Source organism: Musa acuminata, chromosome BXJ1-9, assembly GCF_036884655.1.
Source record: "Musa acuminata AAA Group cultivar baxijiao chromosome BXJ1-9, Cavendish_Baxijiao_AAA, whole genome shotgun sequence".
Classification (NCBI taxonomy): domain Eukaryota; kingdom Viridiplantae; phylum Streptophyta; class Magnoliopsida; order Zingiberales; family Musaceae; genus Musa; species Musa acuminata.
Genome location: NC_088335.1, coordinates 7,674,304 through 7,689,007, shown reverse-complemented (window position 1 = coordinate 7,689,007; position 14,704 = coordinate 7,674,304). Strand labels below are relative to the sequence as shown.

General features: G+C 42.8%; 1 protein-coding gene across 1 annotated transcript; it reads left to right on the top strand.

The window, feature by feature from the left end:
- The first annotated feature begins 8,394 nt into the window (after positions 1-8,394).
- LOC103997643 (elongation factor 1-gamma 2) lies at positions 8,395-13,357 on the top strand. Its single transcript, XM_009418929.3, has 8 exons — positions 8,395-8,504; positions 8,631-8,674; positions 9,988-10,137; positions 10,243-10,303; positions 11,367-11,419; positions 11,497-11,598; positions 11,674-12,178; positions 12,757-13,357. Exons 1-8 carry the CDS (start codon positions 8,468-8,470, stop codon positions 13,134-13,136), a joined length of 1,332 nt encoding a protein of 443 aa, XP_009417204.2. The 5' UTR covers positions 8,395-8,467; the 3' UTR covers positions 13,137-13,357.
- The last annotated feature ends 1,347 nt before the right edge of the window (positions 13,358-14,704 follow it).

Sequence of the window (14,704 nt, the reverse complement as noted above, 5' to 3'; positions counted from 1 at the left end):
TCTCTTTTGTCTCTTCGTTTTTTGGCTTCGATATCTTCTTCTATCACATAACACATTTTCTAATCAGAACATTTATTTGATTATTCCCAACAATGATTATTAGAAATAAGACGATATAGTAAACATGACTGATTGAAAGTGGAGGCAGAGGATTCATCTAACGGGCAGTGAATCCATTAATTGAAGGTGTGCTTGCACCACGCTGCGGCCGCTGCTCCTTTGTCGTCTCCTTGTTCTTTGCCGAAATAATCCTCCGTATCACGCAACACAACGAAGAACAAGCTTAACTTTGCAGGAATCATGCCCACGCATACATCCTCTCAAGCTTGTCCACTGCGAAGCACCTGCACTAAAGACAATTCTTTCGATCTTGGAGAATCATCAGGTTATACGGCAGGATCGATTTATGTCGCTACGTTTTGGAGAGCTGCATGAAGAACTTGAAAGAGAAAGAAAAGACGCGAAGGTAATGATGAAAGAAGAACATGTAAATTGTTGATCTTTAGGAGAAGATAAGGAAACAAAACATAGTAATATATATAATATGTAAGAAGAGCTGCAGGGAAGAAAGAGAACAGTGTTGGTCCGTGTCTTGGGGCGGGGATCACCCCGTCTGGCGTAGAGTGCAACGTGCAGAACGTTCGATCTTTATCCCCCACCTAAGCATCATTACAGGAACCTTAATTCCCTGCATCTTATCGATGGTATTTGACGTATTACAGGAGCCTCAGGAGGCAGACGCAACACCACATTAGTTGTGCCACCTGGAATCCGGGATGACGATTATCCTCCTCCCTCACCGTGTAGGGTTGCGTTAACTAGTGTCACCCTAACAAGTACCACATCGTGAAGCTCGGAATGGCACCGCATGGTGTCGTTCCACATATCTCGAACGGTGAACATTTGAAGGTACACTTATCGCTTGGAGAGTCGATCACCGCGTAAAGGTCGCATACGATCGACCCTCGGGCACTACGATAAAAACCCCTTATCAACATCTGACAGGGGTACCTAAGACAATAGAATTCCATTAACTTGATCTTTGGAGGGACTTACATTGAGATTCCCCTCCCAATCTCGACCTAGGCCAGTGTGTAAGAATCTGATGACGACAAAGGTGGATGGGCTCGTTGAAGAGGTGCATCCCGACCAAATCCAAGCTCGACCCGATCAGGAGAAGACCCTATCCCCGAGACAATCCTGGATATCGCCAATCGGACCAAACTGTACCGACCCCGCGACCACGATATAAGGTTCACTAACAGTATCCAAACTCAAATAATCCACGAATCTCTTAATAGGATGAATAATTGGCATAAATCATTATCTGATGAGATTAGATTGATAAACTCATTTCTCAATTTTATTCCTCTTCATTTGAAGACCCTTAGGTTTCCAACATTCCCTTGAACAAGTGGAATGCTTTCATTGACCATGAGAGTGCTTCCAAAATTAGGGTTTCTTCAAAAACTCTGATGTAGACTGGCTATCTCTCTATGCCTTTCCAATGTGATTCATTGCTTTTGTCGATCAATGTTGTGTATGTTAATGTGGGGTGGATTCTGCTGGGCACATCTTATTTTCTTATAACTTTGCTAAGTTCTGTTAGAATCTCCTTCAATCCAAACTGGATGGATTTCTAGTTTGCTTTCATGCATGAATGATCTAATGTGAGGTGGTTAAAGGAGGAGAAGAATGAGGTAGGCTGGTCATTACTATCTTCCTTTGGTTTATTTGGAAGAACATGAATGAAGTCAAGTTCAGCAGCCATCAATCTCATCCCCTTTTCATTTGGTTTAAACTCATGTCCACAATCATCAATAATAATGATAACCAATTCCAGCTTGCTGAAGGATTCCTCCTCCCTACAGGAACAGGAAAGTGATTCATTTTCCTTTGTATGACTATGTGATGGATCATTTTCTAACTCTCATGTTAATGTTGGTGTTGTCTTCTGCTTTGTAGATTCGCTAGGTACCAGGTCTTGTTAAAGTTTACCAGGTCTTGGGAAAGTCTCTCTCTCGCTCTTCGTCTTATTCTTCCTCGCCTCCAATCCCCGCAGATATCCGCTGTTTGTTCCATGACAAGGATACAAGTAATAAAAGGAAAGGTCACTGTGTTCCATAGTATCATCCCCTGATGAATGATCCATTCAAGGCAGGGCTTCGGAGCTGCAGAAGGAAGGGAAGAAGGTGTGTTTTGCTTTCTCGCTCACTATCTCTGATTTTGGGTAAGTTTGCTCACGAATGTTGCTGATTCTGTTCAACCAAGAGTAAAGTCTTGGAGAGAGAAACAATCTTGAGTACTGTCAGAAAGATTGGATTTCTGGTTATTTTTCGTTTGGTTTCATCTTCTTTTAAGTTTTGTTGTTGAATGCCTTCGTATTGGACATATTTGGTTTAGAATTGATATTAATATTTGAGAATTTTACTAAATCACTACACATATGAATGTGTTTATTGTACTTGTGTATTTGTTTGAGAAATTTATAGCTGTATAAAGTTCATAGAGCTCACCGGGCAACAGATTTGTTTCTCCATGGAGCAATTTTTCCTGCTCAGACTTCATAGAAGTTCTTTTGGCATAGATTTCACTTATGGTTTCTTAACGGTGTCATTATGCCGGTTATTGGTGAACAAATGTACCATAGCTGGTGAGTCAGCACGGCTAGGTCCACGAGTTGATGTCGAGAGTTCTCTGTCGGCTGAGCTGGACGTCGAGGTAGGTCGGGCCTTCGCGACGAGGTGTCAGTCAGCGTTTCTTGGTTCGAGTGTCGTCCGCATCAAGCTGCGTCTCTCTGTTCCCAGGATAGGTGATAGCTCGCCCTCGTTCACCAGATTGTCACGGACTTAGCTGGTTTTGCCTAAGTTGTGCGACACCCTCACGCGTCCGTCCGCAAAGGTCAGCCTCCCCGAAGCCTCCCATTGTCCCTTAGGACCAACAAAAGAGAGAACGGGTTAAAGAGAACGCCTCAATCGGGATCCACAAGCAAACATGTCCTAAAAACACTTCATAGATAATGCAAATTACAAACAGACTTTACAAGCTTTGAATAGTTGCACAACAAAGGGTAAAATGGTCCATTATAGACCGAAAAGCTCTCGCACGTGTCTACATGACACAACTTTTATTTACAAGCCTAAATAGGCCACCAACCCAACTAAAATGGGACTATTGAGCCTTCGGCCGCCCCTCTACATGCTCTACAAGGCATGAATGCCAAAAGACACGGACACACATAAGCATTACATCCAACATCTTGTTTAGAAGTTTGTCCGTGACATTCTCCCCCACTTATCCCTTCGACGTCCTCGTCGAAGCCTTTGTGAACACTGTAACTCTTCGCCTTTGTTGAGTCTTCAATCTTCTGCTCTAACTGCAATGCGCCTCCTGGCTCCTAGCTGCTCTCCGCTGCTGTTTTTGAGTAGTCGAACCTTTGATCCGCCATGCTGCTACAACTCACCAATGACTCTGACTTTGGTGTGGGGTTGGTTGAGTTGTGTTGATCCTTGTCGATTCTTGCGGATCCGCCAGATGAAGGAAAAGACCATCCTTACTGTGCCAGTCTCTCAAAAATTCCTCATGCTGCTTGAACTGGGTGGATGCTTGTTGGAGCTTTAACGAGCATCGTCTCATAAACTTCTGAAGTTTTGGGTCCTTCCTCCACAAAATCTGCTCATTGACTCTTCTTTTAGTTAGTTGTCACATCCAAGTAGGTTCGCATCACTTCCACTTTCGATTGGCATTTCGTTGGAAAATGAAGCGGACAAACTACTCTCAGTAGCACTGATCACCGTTGGTGAGGATTTGACAACTATTGTCTTCCATTATTTTTGAAGGGTCTTTGAACTTATGCAGAGCTCCTCTGCTGGATAGATAAGAGAACTGGGGTACTCGGTTTCGCCCATTCTCTTAAGAGTTGAGAAGGCAAAGGTTACTTGACTTCGCCCGCCTCCTCAAGGTTGTACTTCATGCATCAAGCTGGTTACTGGCCTTCGCTTGCTCTTTGCTCACACTTCTGAAGCACTTGAAGTGTTTGCACTCCTTGCGTTGAGTTAGCTACTGTGATTCACCTTCTCAATGCCATTGAACTTCTGGAATGCAGGAAGTTTTCACCCCAACTTGGAGTAATTCTCTGATAGATGAGGTCGCCTCTGGGATTGTACCATCTTCTCCATTAACCCTACCGCCTACTCCACTGAGTAGCAAAGGTACAGCACCGCGTACTGCTTGCTTCGTTCCTTGGTCGTGCACTTTTGTATGACCCGAAGTCCTTCACTTACGGCTATCTTGATGAGAAACTTGTTGACACCGGTCTTACGAAGTTTCTTGGCCTTTGCCCTTCAGCCTTGTCTCGGTACTTGGAGATTGCCTCTACATGCTCCACCTCCTCGGCCCCTTTCACGACCAAGCACACTCCCTCCGTGAGAGCAAGGGATCAGTGACTTTCACGGAAGTCCCGCCTCTGCGGTACCATGGCGCTGCCATGCCCATGGCACTACTATCTGTCACCTCGCCTCTGTATCCCCTTTCTTCACAATCAGTAGATATGTCTCCGTGGTACTCCTCTGAGTCCACCTCCATTCTAACTGATGCTTGATTTTGGGTAGCTAAGTCCATCTGGACTCGTCGTCGCTTCCTCGCCCCTTTTGACCCCCTGCTTCAACACCTCTGTGTTCTCCAAGCAGTCCGTTTGGTCGATGGAAAGACAGACTGCAACTCTTATGCATGGCCTCTGCCATCACATTGTAGGGTTTGCACCGATTCTGCTCTCCTTAGCTTTCTTGGTAGCAACGTTCGCTTACTCGACCTTGTCCTCTGACTTGTCGGGCTCCCTTAAGCGAATATGAGCTCTGGAGCAGTCCAACTCTCCAACTGCTTCAATCATACCTCTGCATGATCAAGTCCCTCCCATGGAACTCACTGGTACTTGCATTCGAACTTTTCCCTTGGTGGAACCCAGCCCCCATATGCTGATGACCAAGGTTTTCATCCGATGCAAAATTCGGTGCACGCCCGGAAGACCCGCCTCTGCGGTACCATGGCCTTCACTCCTTGAATCCATAGCACTTCTTGCCGTCGTGTTGTTCACCAAAGCTGAGCTCCCAGTAGCTCCTGATCATACCTCCATATGATCTCATCCCTCACGGGACAAGATTGTGTGTATCGCATTGCCACGAACTGTTCCACAACGATCTGCTGCACCATGTCGCCTCCTGGTGACATCTCCTTTGCCTTCTGATCCCTGTGGAATAAACTCGAATTGTGAACTCTCCATGTGTGGCCTCTGCCAATACATCGCAGGGTCTCTTCTACCTTCGATTTTGTTCGCTCCTTTGGCAATCGACCTTCATCCATCCACTCTTGGGTCACACCTAGATGAAGCACCGCTCTAGGATAGTCCGTCGCCTAGTAGCTCCCGAAGTCCACCGACTTCACTGTAATTTGTGCACCATTGCCTGGATCCTGGGCCTCTGCCCCTACCAGCACAATCTACGCAGTGCACCGCTTCCTTCATGACAACTTGAATGGCAACACTGTGGCATATTCTTCAAGAGTACCCGCCTCTGCGTCCTCTTGCCCCGTGCTAAGGCCTTCTAAACCCAACTTCGTCTCCACAAATTGAGTCGTCTTAGTTCCTCCATCAAATGCTCCTTCGAGATAAGGTGCATGTGCCCAGAAGCTCCCCTCGTCTTTGGCACCATGCAAGATGAGTCCGCTCCGTCATAATGAAGGACCCATGGAACAACATGATCCTACCATTGCCTCTACAAGAGTTTATGTCTTTGACTTCTGTCTAAGGAAAGCACTATGCTTCTGCTCCATGTTCCAACTTCTCTGCTGGCTCCCTTCATACGACTTGGGTACTTCGCCAAGTTATACCCAAGTTGCTCCGCTCCTCGTTTTTGCATTGAGTCGATGGTGGCCCTCGCGCCCACCATTCCACGGGTCAACCCTCCCTTGAGTCCGATCTCTATATCAACTCTAAATGTGCCTTTATTTAAGTTGCTTCAGGTCGCTCCCCCACTTGATCTCGTAATGCATCCACCAATGCATTCTCTCGAGCGAGATCATGAGACGACTCCTCGCCGCTTGCTCAGTCCATCGAGCTTCGTGAAGTTGTTGTTTGTGAGGTACTCCTCCTCAACATGTGAAGTCCGTCTCACATGATTCTCCCTCTGGAGTGCCAAGACTTATCCCTCCTGGATAACTATCCCGTTGGAGCAACATCTCTCTTCGTTTCGGAGACCACCATCCCCTTGGACTACTCCGATCTGCTGAACAAACTGTGCATTGTTCTGCCTCTTGCAAATGCACTTGCTAGATTGCGCCTCCACATCAATACAGCCACCGCTGCACCCCTCAAGGCCTAGCAACATGCTGAACTCGTTGCACACTTTAGCCTCCTCCGGACGTATCCTTCGTATGCCGAAGAAAAAGTTTCAATGCTCCATGGCGCCGAGTCTCGACCGCCTTGGGATGGCCACGAACATTCCATCGTCCGCATACAAGCCCATGCATGAGTACCGAATTCTTCGAGTTAGCAATTCCCCTCACCTCTGTGAGCTTTGCACAGCTCTTTCGGTCGCTGAGCAACTCATTCCACTTTGCATGGTCTCGTCCTTTGCCAAGCGCCTCGCTTGCCTTGAGCACCATCAAGTAAAGTTATCAACGTTGAGCCGTAGCTCAAACTCAGCCATCCCAACCTTTGTGCGCTTCGCATTCTTCCAAGCTTGCCTGTTCTCGTGGTGCCTCTTGTGCGAAGGGTTGGCCATTCCTCTGAATGCCAATGTTAGATGCCCGCTTCTTTGAGCGACTCTTTTCCCTACATCTCCATGCCCGTTTTCCCTCAAACGGTCGTGTGTTGCTGACTGCCCTCAATGCAGCCCCGCTAGGTCCCCCACGTTTACATGTCAAGTGTTTCTATGAGTGCTTGTCCCGCTCTGATACCATCTGTCACGGACTTAGCTGGTTTTGCCTAAGTCGTGCGGCACCCTCGCGCATCCGTCCGTAAAGGTCAGTCTCCCCAAAGCCTCCCATTGTCCCTTAGGACCAACAAAAGAGAGAACGGGTTAAAGAGAACGCCTCAATTGGGATCCACAAGCAAACATGTCCGAAAAATACTTCATAGACAATGCAAATTACAAACAAACTTTACAAGCTCTGAATAGTTGCACAACAAAGGGTAAAATGGTCCATTACGGACCGAAAAGCTCTCGCACGTGTCTACATGACACAACCTTTATTTACAAGCCTAAATAGGCCACCAACCCAACTAAAATGGGACTATTGAGCCTTCGGTCGCTCCTCTACATGTTGTACAAGGCATGAACATGCCGAAAGACACGGACACACATAAGCATTACATCCAACATCTTGTTTAGAAGTTTGTCCGTGACAAGATGGCGATTTTCCGGGTCGAGACGCTCGTGGCTCGGGGGTGATCGCTTCCCTGTAAAAAAAGGTCTTCGTCGGGTGATTCCCGACTTTGGCCCCTCCGACGAGCAAGTCAGTTGTGGGTGGAATTGTTTTTCTCTCCCTAGGTCGGACGTCGGCCAGAGGTTTTTATACTACTGTCCGAGGGTTGATCGTACACGGGTTGGCATGGTGAACGTGTCAAACAGTACCTTGATACGGATTCTGACTTGTCGTGTCTTGTGGGTAGCGTCGTCCCGAATTCTCCGAACGAGATGTGCTGGAGCTAAACATTGACGTGTCTTAGATATAAAATATGTCTTATCAAGCTCCCTTTTAGTTGGATGATCTCAGCATTCGACTTCTCTTCCCGGCATGTGCTGGAGCTAAACATTATCTTTCATTGACCTCAAGAGCTAAACATTAATTTCGTTGATAAATATCTTGATAGTTTATTACAAAGGAATCTTATTTTCATCACTTATTTTTATAAAAAAAATTATTACTATCACATTGGAGTAGACATGATTTCTTCGTCAATAAAATTTTATATTTTTAAATAATTTCTGATTATTACTTTACCCCTAAATATATATGAACTTAATAAAAAATTAAATATATGTAAACTTAAAAAGGTGCCTAATTGATCATAATTGGACTGTATATAAATACTTTATATCCATTATTCTACTCAAAATATTTTGGTTGTATTAATTACAAAGTACGAAGTGAACCGATTGGACTAGAAAAATTAGAATCGGATCTCTTTGGTTCACTAATTAGACCGCGTGAGTCTTTGGAGATTAAAATATTCTAAAAATGGTTGAATTATTTCATGCGCGTTTAAATCCTTTTAATTATACGGATGAAAATACAAAAAAGTTCGTATTATTCTATAAGAGGCGGCCGACGGAATCCGAATTTGGCTTAGCCGAATCCGACCCGTTACCTCTCTCAGGTAACCCTACAGACGGCGGCGCGCGATATAAGCCGTAGGAATGCGGCAACTTTTCATTGTAGTCAGCTACTATCCTTCGCGTCGCAGTCGCTCATGTCTACTGCGCCGCCGCTGTTCACTCCATCTTCTCGTACTCTTCGCTCCCTTAAACCCCATTTGTTTTTTTCCCTCTTTCTTTTTCGATTTTATCGTAGATCGCTTCTGGCCGTGACTTAATTTTTCTTGTTCTGTTGTTTTCGTTTCACTTCGTGATTAGATCCGATATTGAGGCGGTCGCGGATCGGAGAGTCGATGGCGCTGGTGAGTTCATGGAACGGTTGCGACTGTCGCCTAAGTTGGATTTTCCCTTGATGTCTTAAGATTATTGTTCTGTGTGCTAATTTTGTCTGCGTCTTTGCGCTTGCGGTATTCAGGTTTATACGAAAAGTTTGCTTTTTTTCCCTTCTGATTTATTCGTATATGTTATCTGGAAATTGGAACATAAAAGTCTTCTTCGGGTTTTACAGATGTAGGAATTAATGGATCGCTTATGATTGTTTCTTGTGTAACTACAACATATTGTTTTGTTATGGTAGATTCTTTTGGTTTGATTCCGTCCTTTGTGCAATTGTCATCTAACGTGTTCTTGCTGCAAATGATCTGTGATCCATTGAGGTTCGAGGGACATCCGGTTGGAAATTTTAAAAAAGAGATTTTCGTCTGCACTTTGTTTGCTCTTCCATGTGATTCGCAGGACCTGTAGGATCCACATGCTCCTGCCTCTAGCTCCTAAGGCTTGCTGATGTTTTGGCATTTATACCTTTTGTTAGTAGTGAAGGATAATCTATTGACTTCAATGGCATTAGATAGTGACAAACAACTATATGTTTTGGCCAATAGTCATCTGACTTCTTAGAAGTTTGGTCTAACAAAAGCAGATTTAATTCGAGTAGTTGGTGATTTGTATTATGAGTCCAACTGTAAAGGTTTAACGAAAAAATGCCTGTGAGTTGGTATTTTGGTGGTCTAACTGCTAGGTTCTGATTTAGTATTGCTTCCCTATTTGATTGTTCATGGTAGGAAATTGATGTTAGTTGGTGATGGTGGCCTTTTACTTGTAATTGGCAACATAACAACATGTTTCCAGAATATTCACAATAAAGAAACCTATTTGTGCCTTTTTTTAGCATTATTAATTGGTGAACGTTGCATGAGAGAATTTAAGATTTTGTGATTTCACCTTTGTGTATGTGCCACTAACTTATACAGCGCCTATAGCAATTAAAGTTATCAAAGGCGTGATACAAACCAAGACTTATGGTGCTAGGATCTACTGGAACCTAGGGCAACTTCTCAAATTATTTTGATCTTTTGGCATCGTTTCTGATGTCTTTTTAATTTTCTCAGATGCCTTAGTATGCCACGAGCTTTCTATTGTTGTTTTGTGTTAATTTGTTAGCATATGATGCAGTATCTGTCTTGTTATACCTCATGTCTACAGAGTCCGCGCATTTAATGTTTTCTCATAAACCTCCAAAGTTAAGAATTTATCTGACTGCAGATGTTCATCTTGTTTGGTGGTGGTATCTTTTTGTGTTTACAGCTACATGGTTTAATTTTCTTTTCCTCCACAGGTTTTGCATTCTTGGAAGACAAACAAAAATGCGTTTAAGGCGCTCATTGCTGCAGAGTACAGTGGTGTCCAAGTTGAATTGGCCGAAAACTTTGAAATGGGTGTCTCAAATAAAACTCCAGAGTTTCTTAAGATGAACCCCATAGGGAAGGTAGGCAATGTTTCCTTATGCAAATATCTATTTTACATTCATGTCTATGTATAAGCTTATGCAAAGGGTTTATATATATTGGTCTAATTTTTGGAAGTATATCAGGTACCTGTATTGGAGACACCTGATGGTCCTGTTTTTGAGAGCAATGCTATAGCTCGTTATGGTATGAACGATCGCTAGATTGTCAGATTTACATTAATATGGTTTGTTTAACTTGTTAGTCGGTTTTTTTTTCTAATAAACAAGTATTAATTACCACTTCGACTGGATACAACCATCTCATCTCCTATCAGAGGAGATCAAAACATGTAGATCAGAGAGTTCAGTACACATGACATGAGAGAGTTTAGTACCCTTAAAAAATCTCGATAACACAATGGTATCATGCATAAAGTTAGAGACAGTTCATGGAGCTTCCACCTTGTGCTTCAAAATTTTGATCAGTGATTCTGCATCCACCTCAATGTGAATATTCCGTATTCCCATCTCCTCAGCTGCCATCAAGCCTCATTTCCTGAAAAAACAATAGCATCATCACTGTCCCTGAGAAGAAAACCTGTTCCACCACAGTGTAACATATTATCGGACCCATCAACAGCCAATTAAACTCAGGTTTACACCGCCTAACAACCAATTTCTTAATTCTCTTTTAGTCCCTCATACTTAAGAAGCTCCTGACAATCCAAAAGCATAGTGGCAGCTTTTAAGAATATCTTATGGGTTAGGCTTGGCACCATTGAACTTAAGCCTCATTTCTGACCTTTCAAAGCCGCCAAAACCAAACACATTAGTAATAAATGGACCCAGGATCAGACTGTTATGACTAGAATCATCTCCTTGTACCAATGTCCTTTCTAGTTGGTAAAGTGCTGATACTGTACATTGAGTTGCTACCCTCAGTATTCCCACACCTATGCAGCAACATTCCAATTAAAGAATATATGATTAATAGAGTCATTATCCTACCCACACAAGAAAGTTGGTGGAAATGAGTGGACCAAAGCTTGAATGAAGTGATTAATAGCGAATCTGTTTGCAACAAAGTATAGATACCACAGGAATAATTGGAGTGGACCAAAGCTCCAAAACTAAAGAATTCTGATGCACATGATGTAAGATTTGAGGAGCATTTTAAATATAAAAAAAAATTAAATTTCCTGCTGACCAAGATGCAAAAGTATCATTCACAAAGGTGACTAATGTTCTCTTTTTTCTTTCTTCCTCAGTTACTCGCTTGAAGGCTGATAACCCCCTCTATGGCAGTTCACTCATTGAATATGTATGTTTTCTGCTGTCTTTAACTTTCTTTGTCCTTTGATGACAGCTCATCTAATTGTTAATCCATGTTGTTGTCAGGCCCACATTGAGCAATGGATTGACTTTGCATCAATGGAGGTTGATGCAAATATTGCCCGCTGGCTTTATCCACGACTTGGATATATGCCTTACCATGCTGTCGTAAGTATAACAAGTGTTTTGGCATCATATCAGAGTTGTGTCTTGCACTCTGGACTGAAAAGTGTTTTTATCTAGGCTGAGGAAGTAGCAGCATCTAGTTTGAAGAGGGCACTTGGTGCTCTGAATACTCATCTCGCCTCAAACACATACCTTGTCGGACACTCTGTTACATTAGCTGATATTATCATGATATGTAACTTGTATCATGGATTCAGTCTGCTCTTGCTCAAGAGTGTTACGTCAGAGTTCCCTCATGTGGAAAGGTACTTTTGGACTATGGTTAATCAACCAAACTTCCGTAAGGTGTTGGGTGAGGTCAAGCAGGCAGATTCAGTCCCACCTGTTCCATCACAAAAGAAGCCTGCAAAAGAGCCAGCCAAGCCAAAGGAAGTTAAGAAGGAACCAAAGCAGGAGCCTGTGAAACCTAAGGTACAGGAGGTTGTGGAAGAGGAAGAGGAGGCTCCCAAGCCCAAGCCAAAAAATCCTCTAGATCTACTGCCTCCTAGTAAGATGATATTGGATGAGTGGAAGAGGCTCTATTCAAATACAAAAACCAACTTCCGGGAAGTTGCCATCAAAGGTATCCTTTCCAACCTTGGACCTCAAATAAATTTGTTTCCTTGATGATATTTAAGTAGTGATCAACAATATGGATGCTTATCGAATTTGCCATAAAAAAGAAGCTTGATATGTAGAAGTATTGCACTTTTCATTCTGTATGATGTAATTTGTTGCTTAATTGGTAATTCACAGTTCATTTTTATTCATGATACAGTTGGCAGCATCAGCAAAACCTGCTTCCTTGCATTTCTCAAAACACAAACTGCTAAACTATGTGATGCATTTGTTTCTTTACAAGTCTATAGGTGCATTTTTACTGACACAACTAGCATATCAAATTATTGGCTCAATATTGATAAGTTAATGTATCAGCTCTAGTAGAGGCAGGAAGGAGATTTTCAACTATGCAAAAATTTTCTTCACCATCTGTGATAAATGTTACTCAAGGATCTTTTTTAGAGTTATATACACCACTTCTCTCTGATAATTGCATGCACAATATTCCATGTTCTACCTCATTTTGTCACGCAGTGAATATGCTTTTCATATATTCCATGTAGTTTTCCTGACTCCTTTTATTGTGGGCCTTCACTTCAGGTTTCTGGGATATGTATGATCCTGAGGGTTACTCTCTTTGGTTCTGTGACTATAAGTACAACGATGAGAACACTGTCTCATTTGTGACCCTGAACAAGGTCAGTGGCTTCCTGCAGCGCATGGACTTGGCCCGCAAATATGCATTCGGGAAGATGCTCGTGATCGGTTCTGACCCACCCTTCAAGGTGAAGGGGGTGTGGCTTTTCCGTGGGCTGGAGATTCCAAAGTTTGTGCTCGATGAGGTCTACGATATGGAGCTGTACGACTGGGCCAAGGTTGACATTTCTGATGAAGCACAGAAGGAAAGGGTGAACGCCATGATCGAGGACCACGAACCGTTTGAAGGAGAGGCCTTACTTGATGCCAAGTGCTTCAAATAAAGACGTTGAAAGAATCCTCTCTCCCCATTAGATATCTCCACTGTCCTCTCAAACCTTTTTAGCTGCTTGCTAGTGTTCGTCTTGTCAGGAGCTCATTGGTACCGAAATTTTGTTTATCATTGATTTGTAGTTTTTCCTGTAGGGGAAAAGTATACTTGCCATAATACCCGTAATATTTATCTAGAGTTTCGTTCATCTTATCAAATATTGTTCATTTGGAAGATCTGATTTTGATTGATGAGTTTCTAATGCGATTCAGCCATTCAGACGGCATAAATGATTTCCATGTTTGGAGTATTATAACAATGTTTGGTTATGGTTTGTGGGCACCTGAAATGAATGGTATATGGTTGGCTGCTTGTCGTAATGCTGAGTTTAGAAGTTGTCGATGCTAAGTTGGCAAATTTCTTTCATTAGGTTCAGATATCATCCAAAGTAGGAGACATTACACAGAGAGAGAGAGAGAGAGAGAGAGAGAGAGAGAGAGAGAGAGAGAGAGAGAGAGAACTGGATATGCATTTTAAAACATTTATTTATTATTCTAAAATATCTATCAAGTTTTATTTGGATCGATAAATGATTGAGAAACTTGATCATCATTTGCTTATTGACAGATAATTCATGCAAAATTCTGTCCAGGCTTTATATCACACCATTTTTATTCTTTCATTTGAGATTGTTCTCCCTTGTCAAGCATCTTTAAGTGCCTCCAACTAGCACAGCATGGCAATGCGTGTCCTTACATGCACCTCATCTCCCTCCCATTAACAAGCCAACAATGAACTCATCTCCACCAAGACTGACACAAGAAAGATTAAATAAACAAAAGCTTCATGGACCCACCACCTCAAAGATCCAATTTGCTCCTCTCCCAGATGATGACAACACAAAACTACAGTAACACCAGTACATCCATAAGATTCCAATCTCTCTTTCGTACCAGAGAGTTGTTGTCAAAAAACACAAATGGTACACCATCTGAAAAAGCTGAGTGACAGGAGGGTGTCAGCCATGCAAGGGATATGGAAATGCCTGCCATAATTATCCCCATTGAACTCATCTTTAGCTCTTGTAGATCTTCTTCGGCCATATCATTAGAGTGATAAGTCTTTGTTTAGTCACATGGCCTTCACAAGGCATGCATGAGAGGCTCCGCTTTTAAGGAGGTAGTGGATCAGTCTTTGCCGCCATGAGACACCTCTCCATCCCTCTCTTTTACCAAAGAGAGGAGATCAGTTGCTTAAGTTCAGTGTGGTGGTAAGCTTGAAGAAGAAACACAGCCCAACATAGAAATCTAAGCTCGTGGTCATGGAAGATTGTAGTTCTTGACGGAAGATTATTTTTTATTCACTAATAAATAATTCATTTAAATGAAAAGAACACAAGGATCAATGAACGTGACCTTATTTATTCCTACTAATATAAAAAAAATTATTTTTCATCACCACGTTAAGATCTAAGAAGGGTCGATGAACCTAATTTCTATGTAAGCAGCAGAAAAGAAATAACCTCACCGTGAAACCTTATCCTCGAGCGTCCAGAATGGGTGGAAGAAGAAATCCCACCAT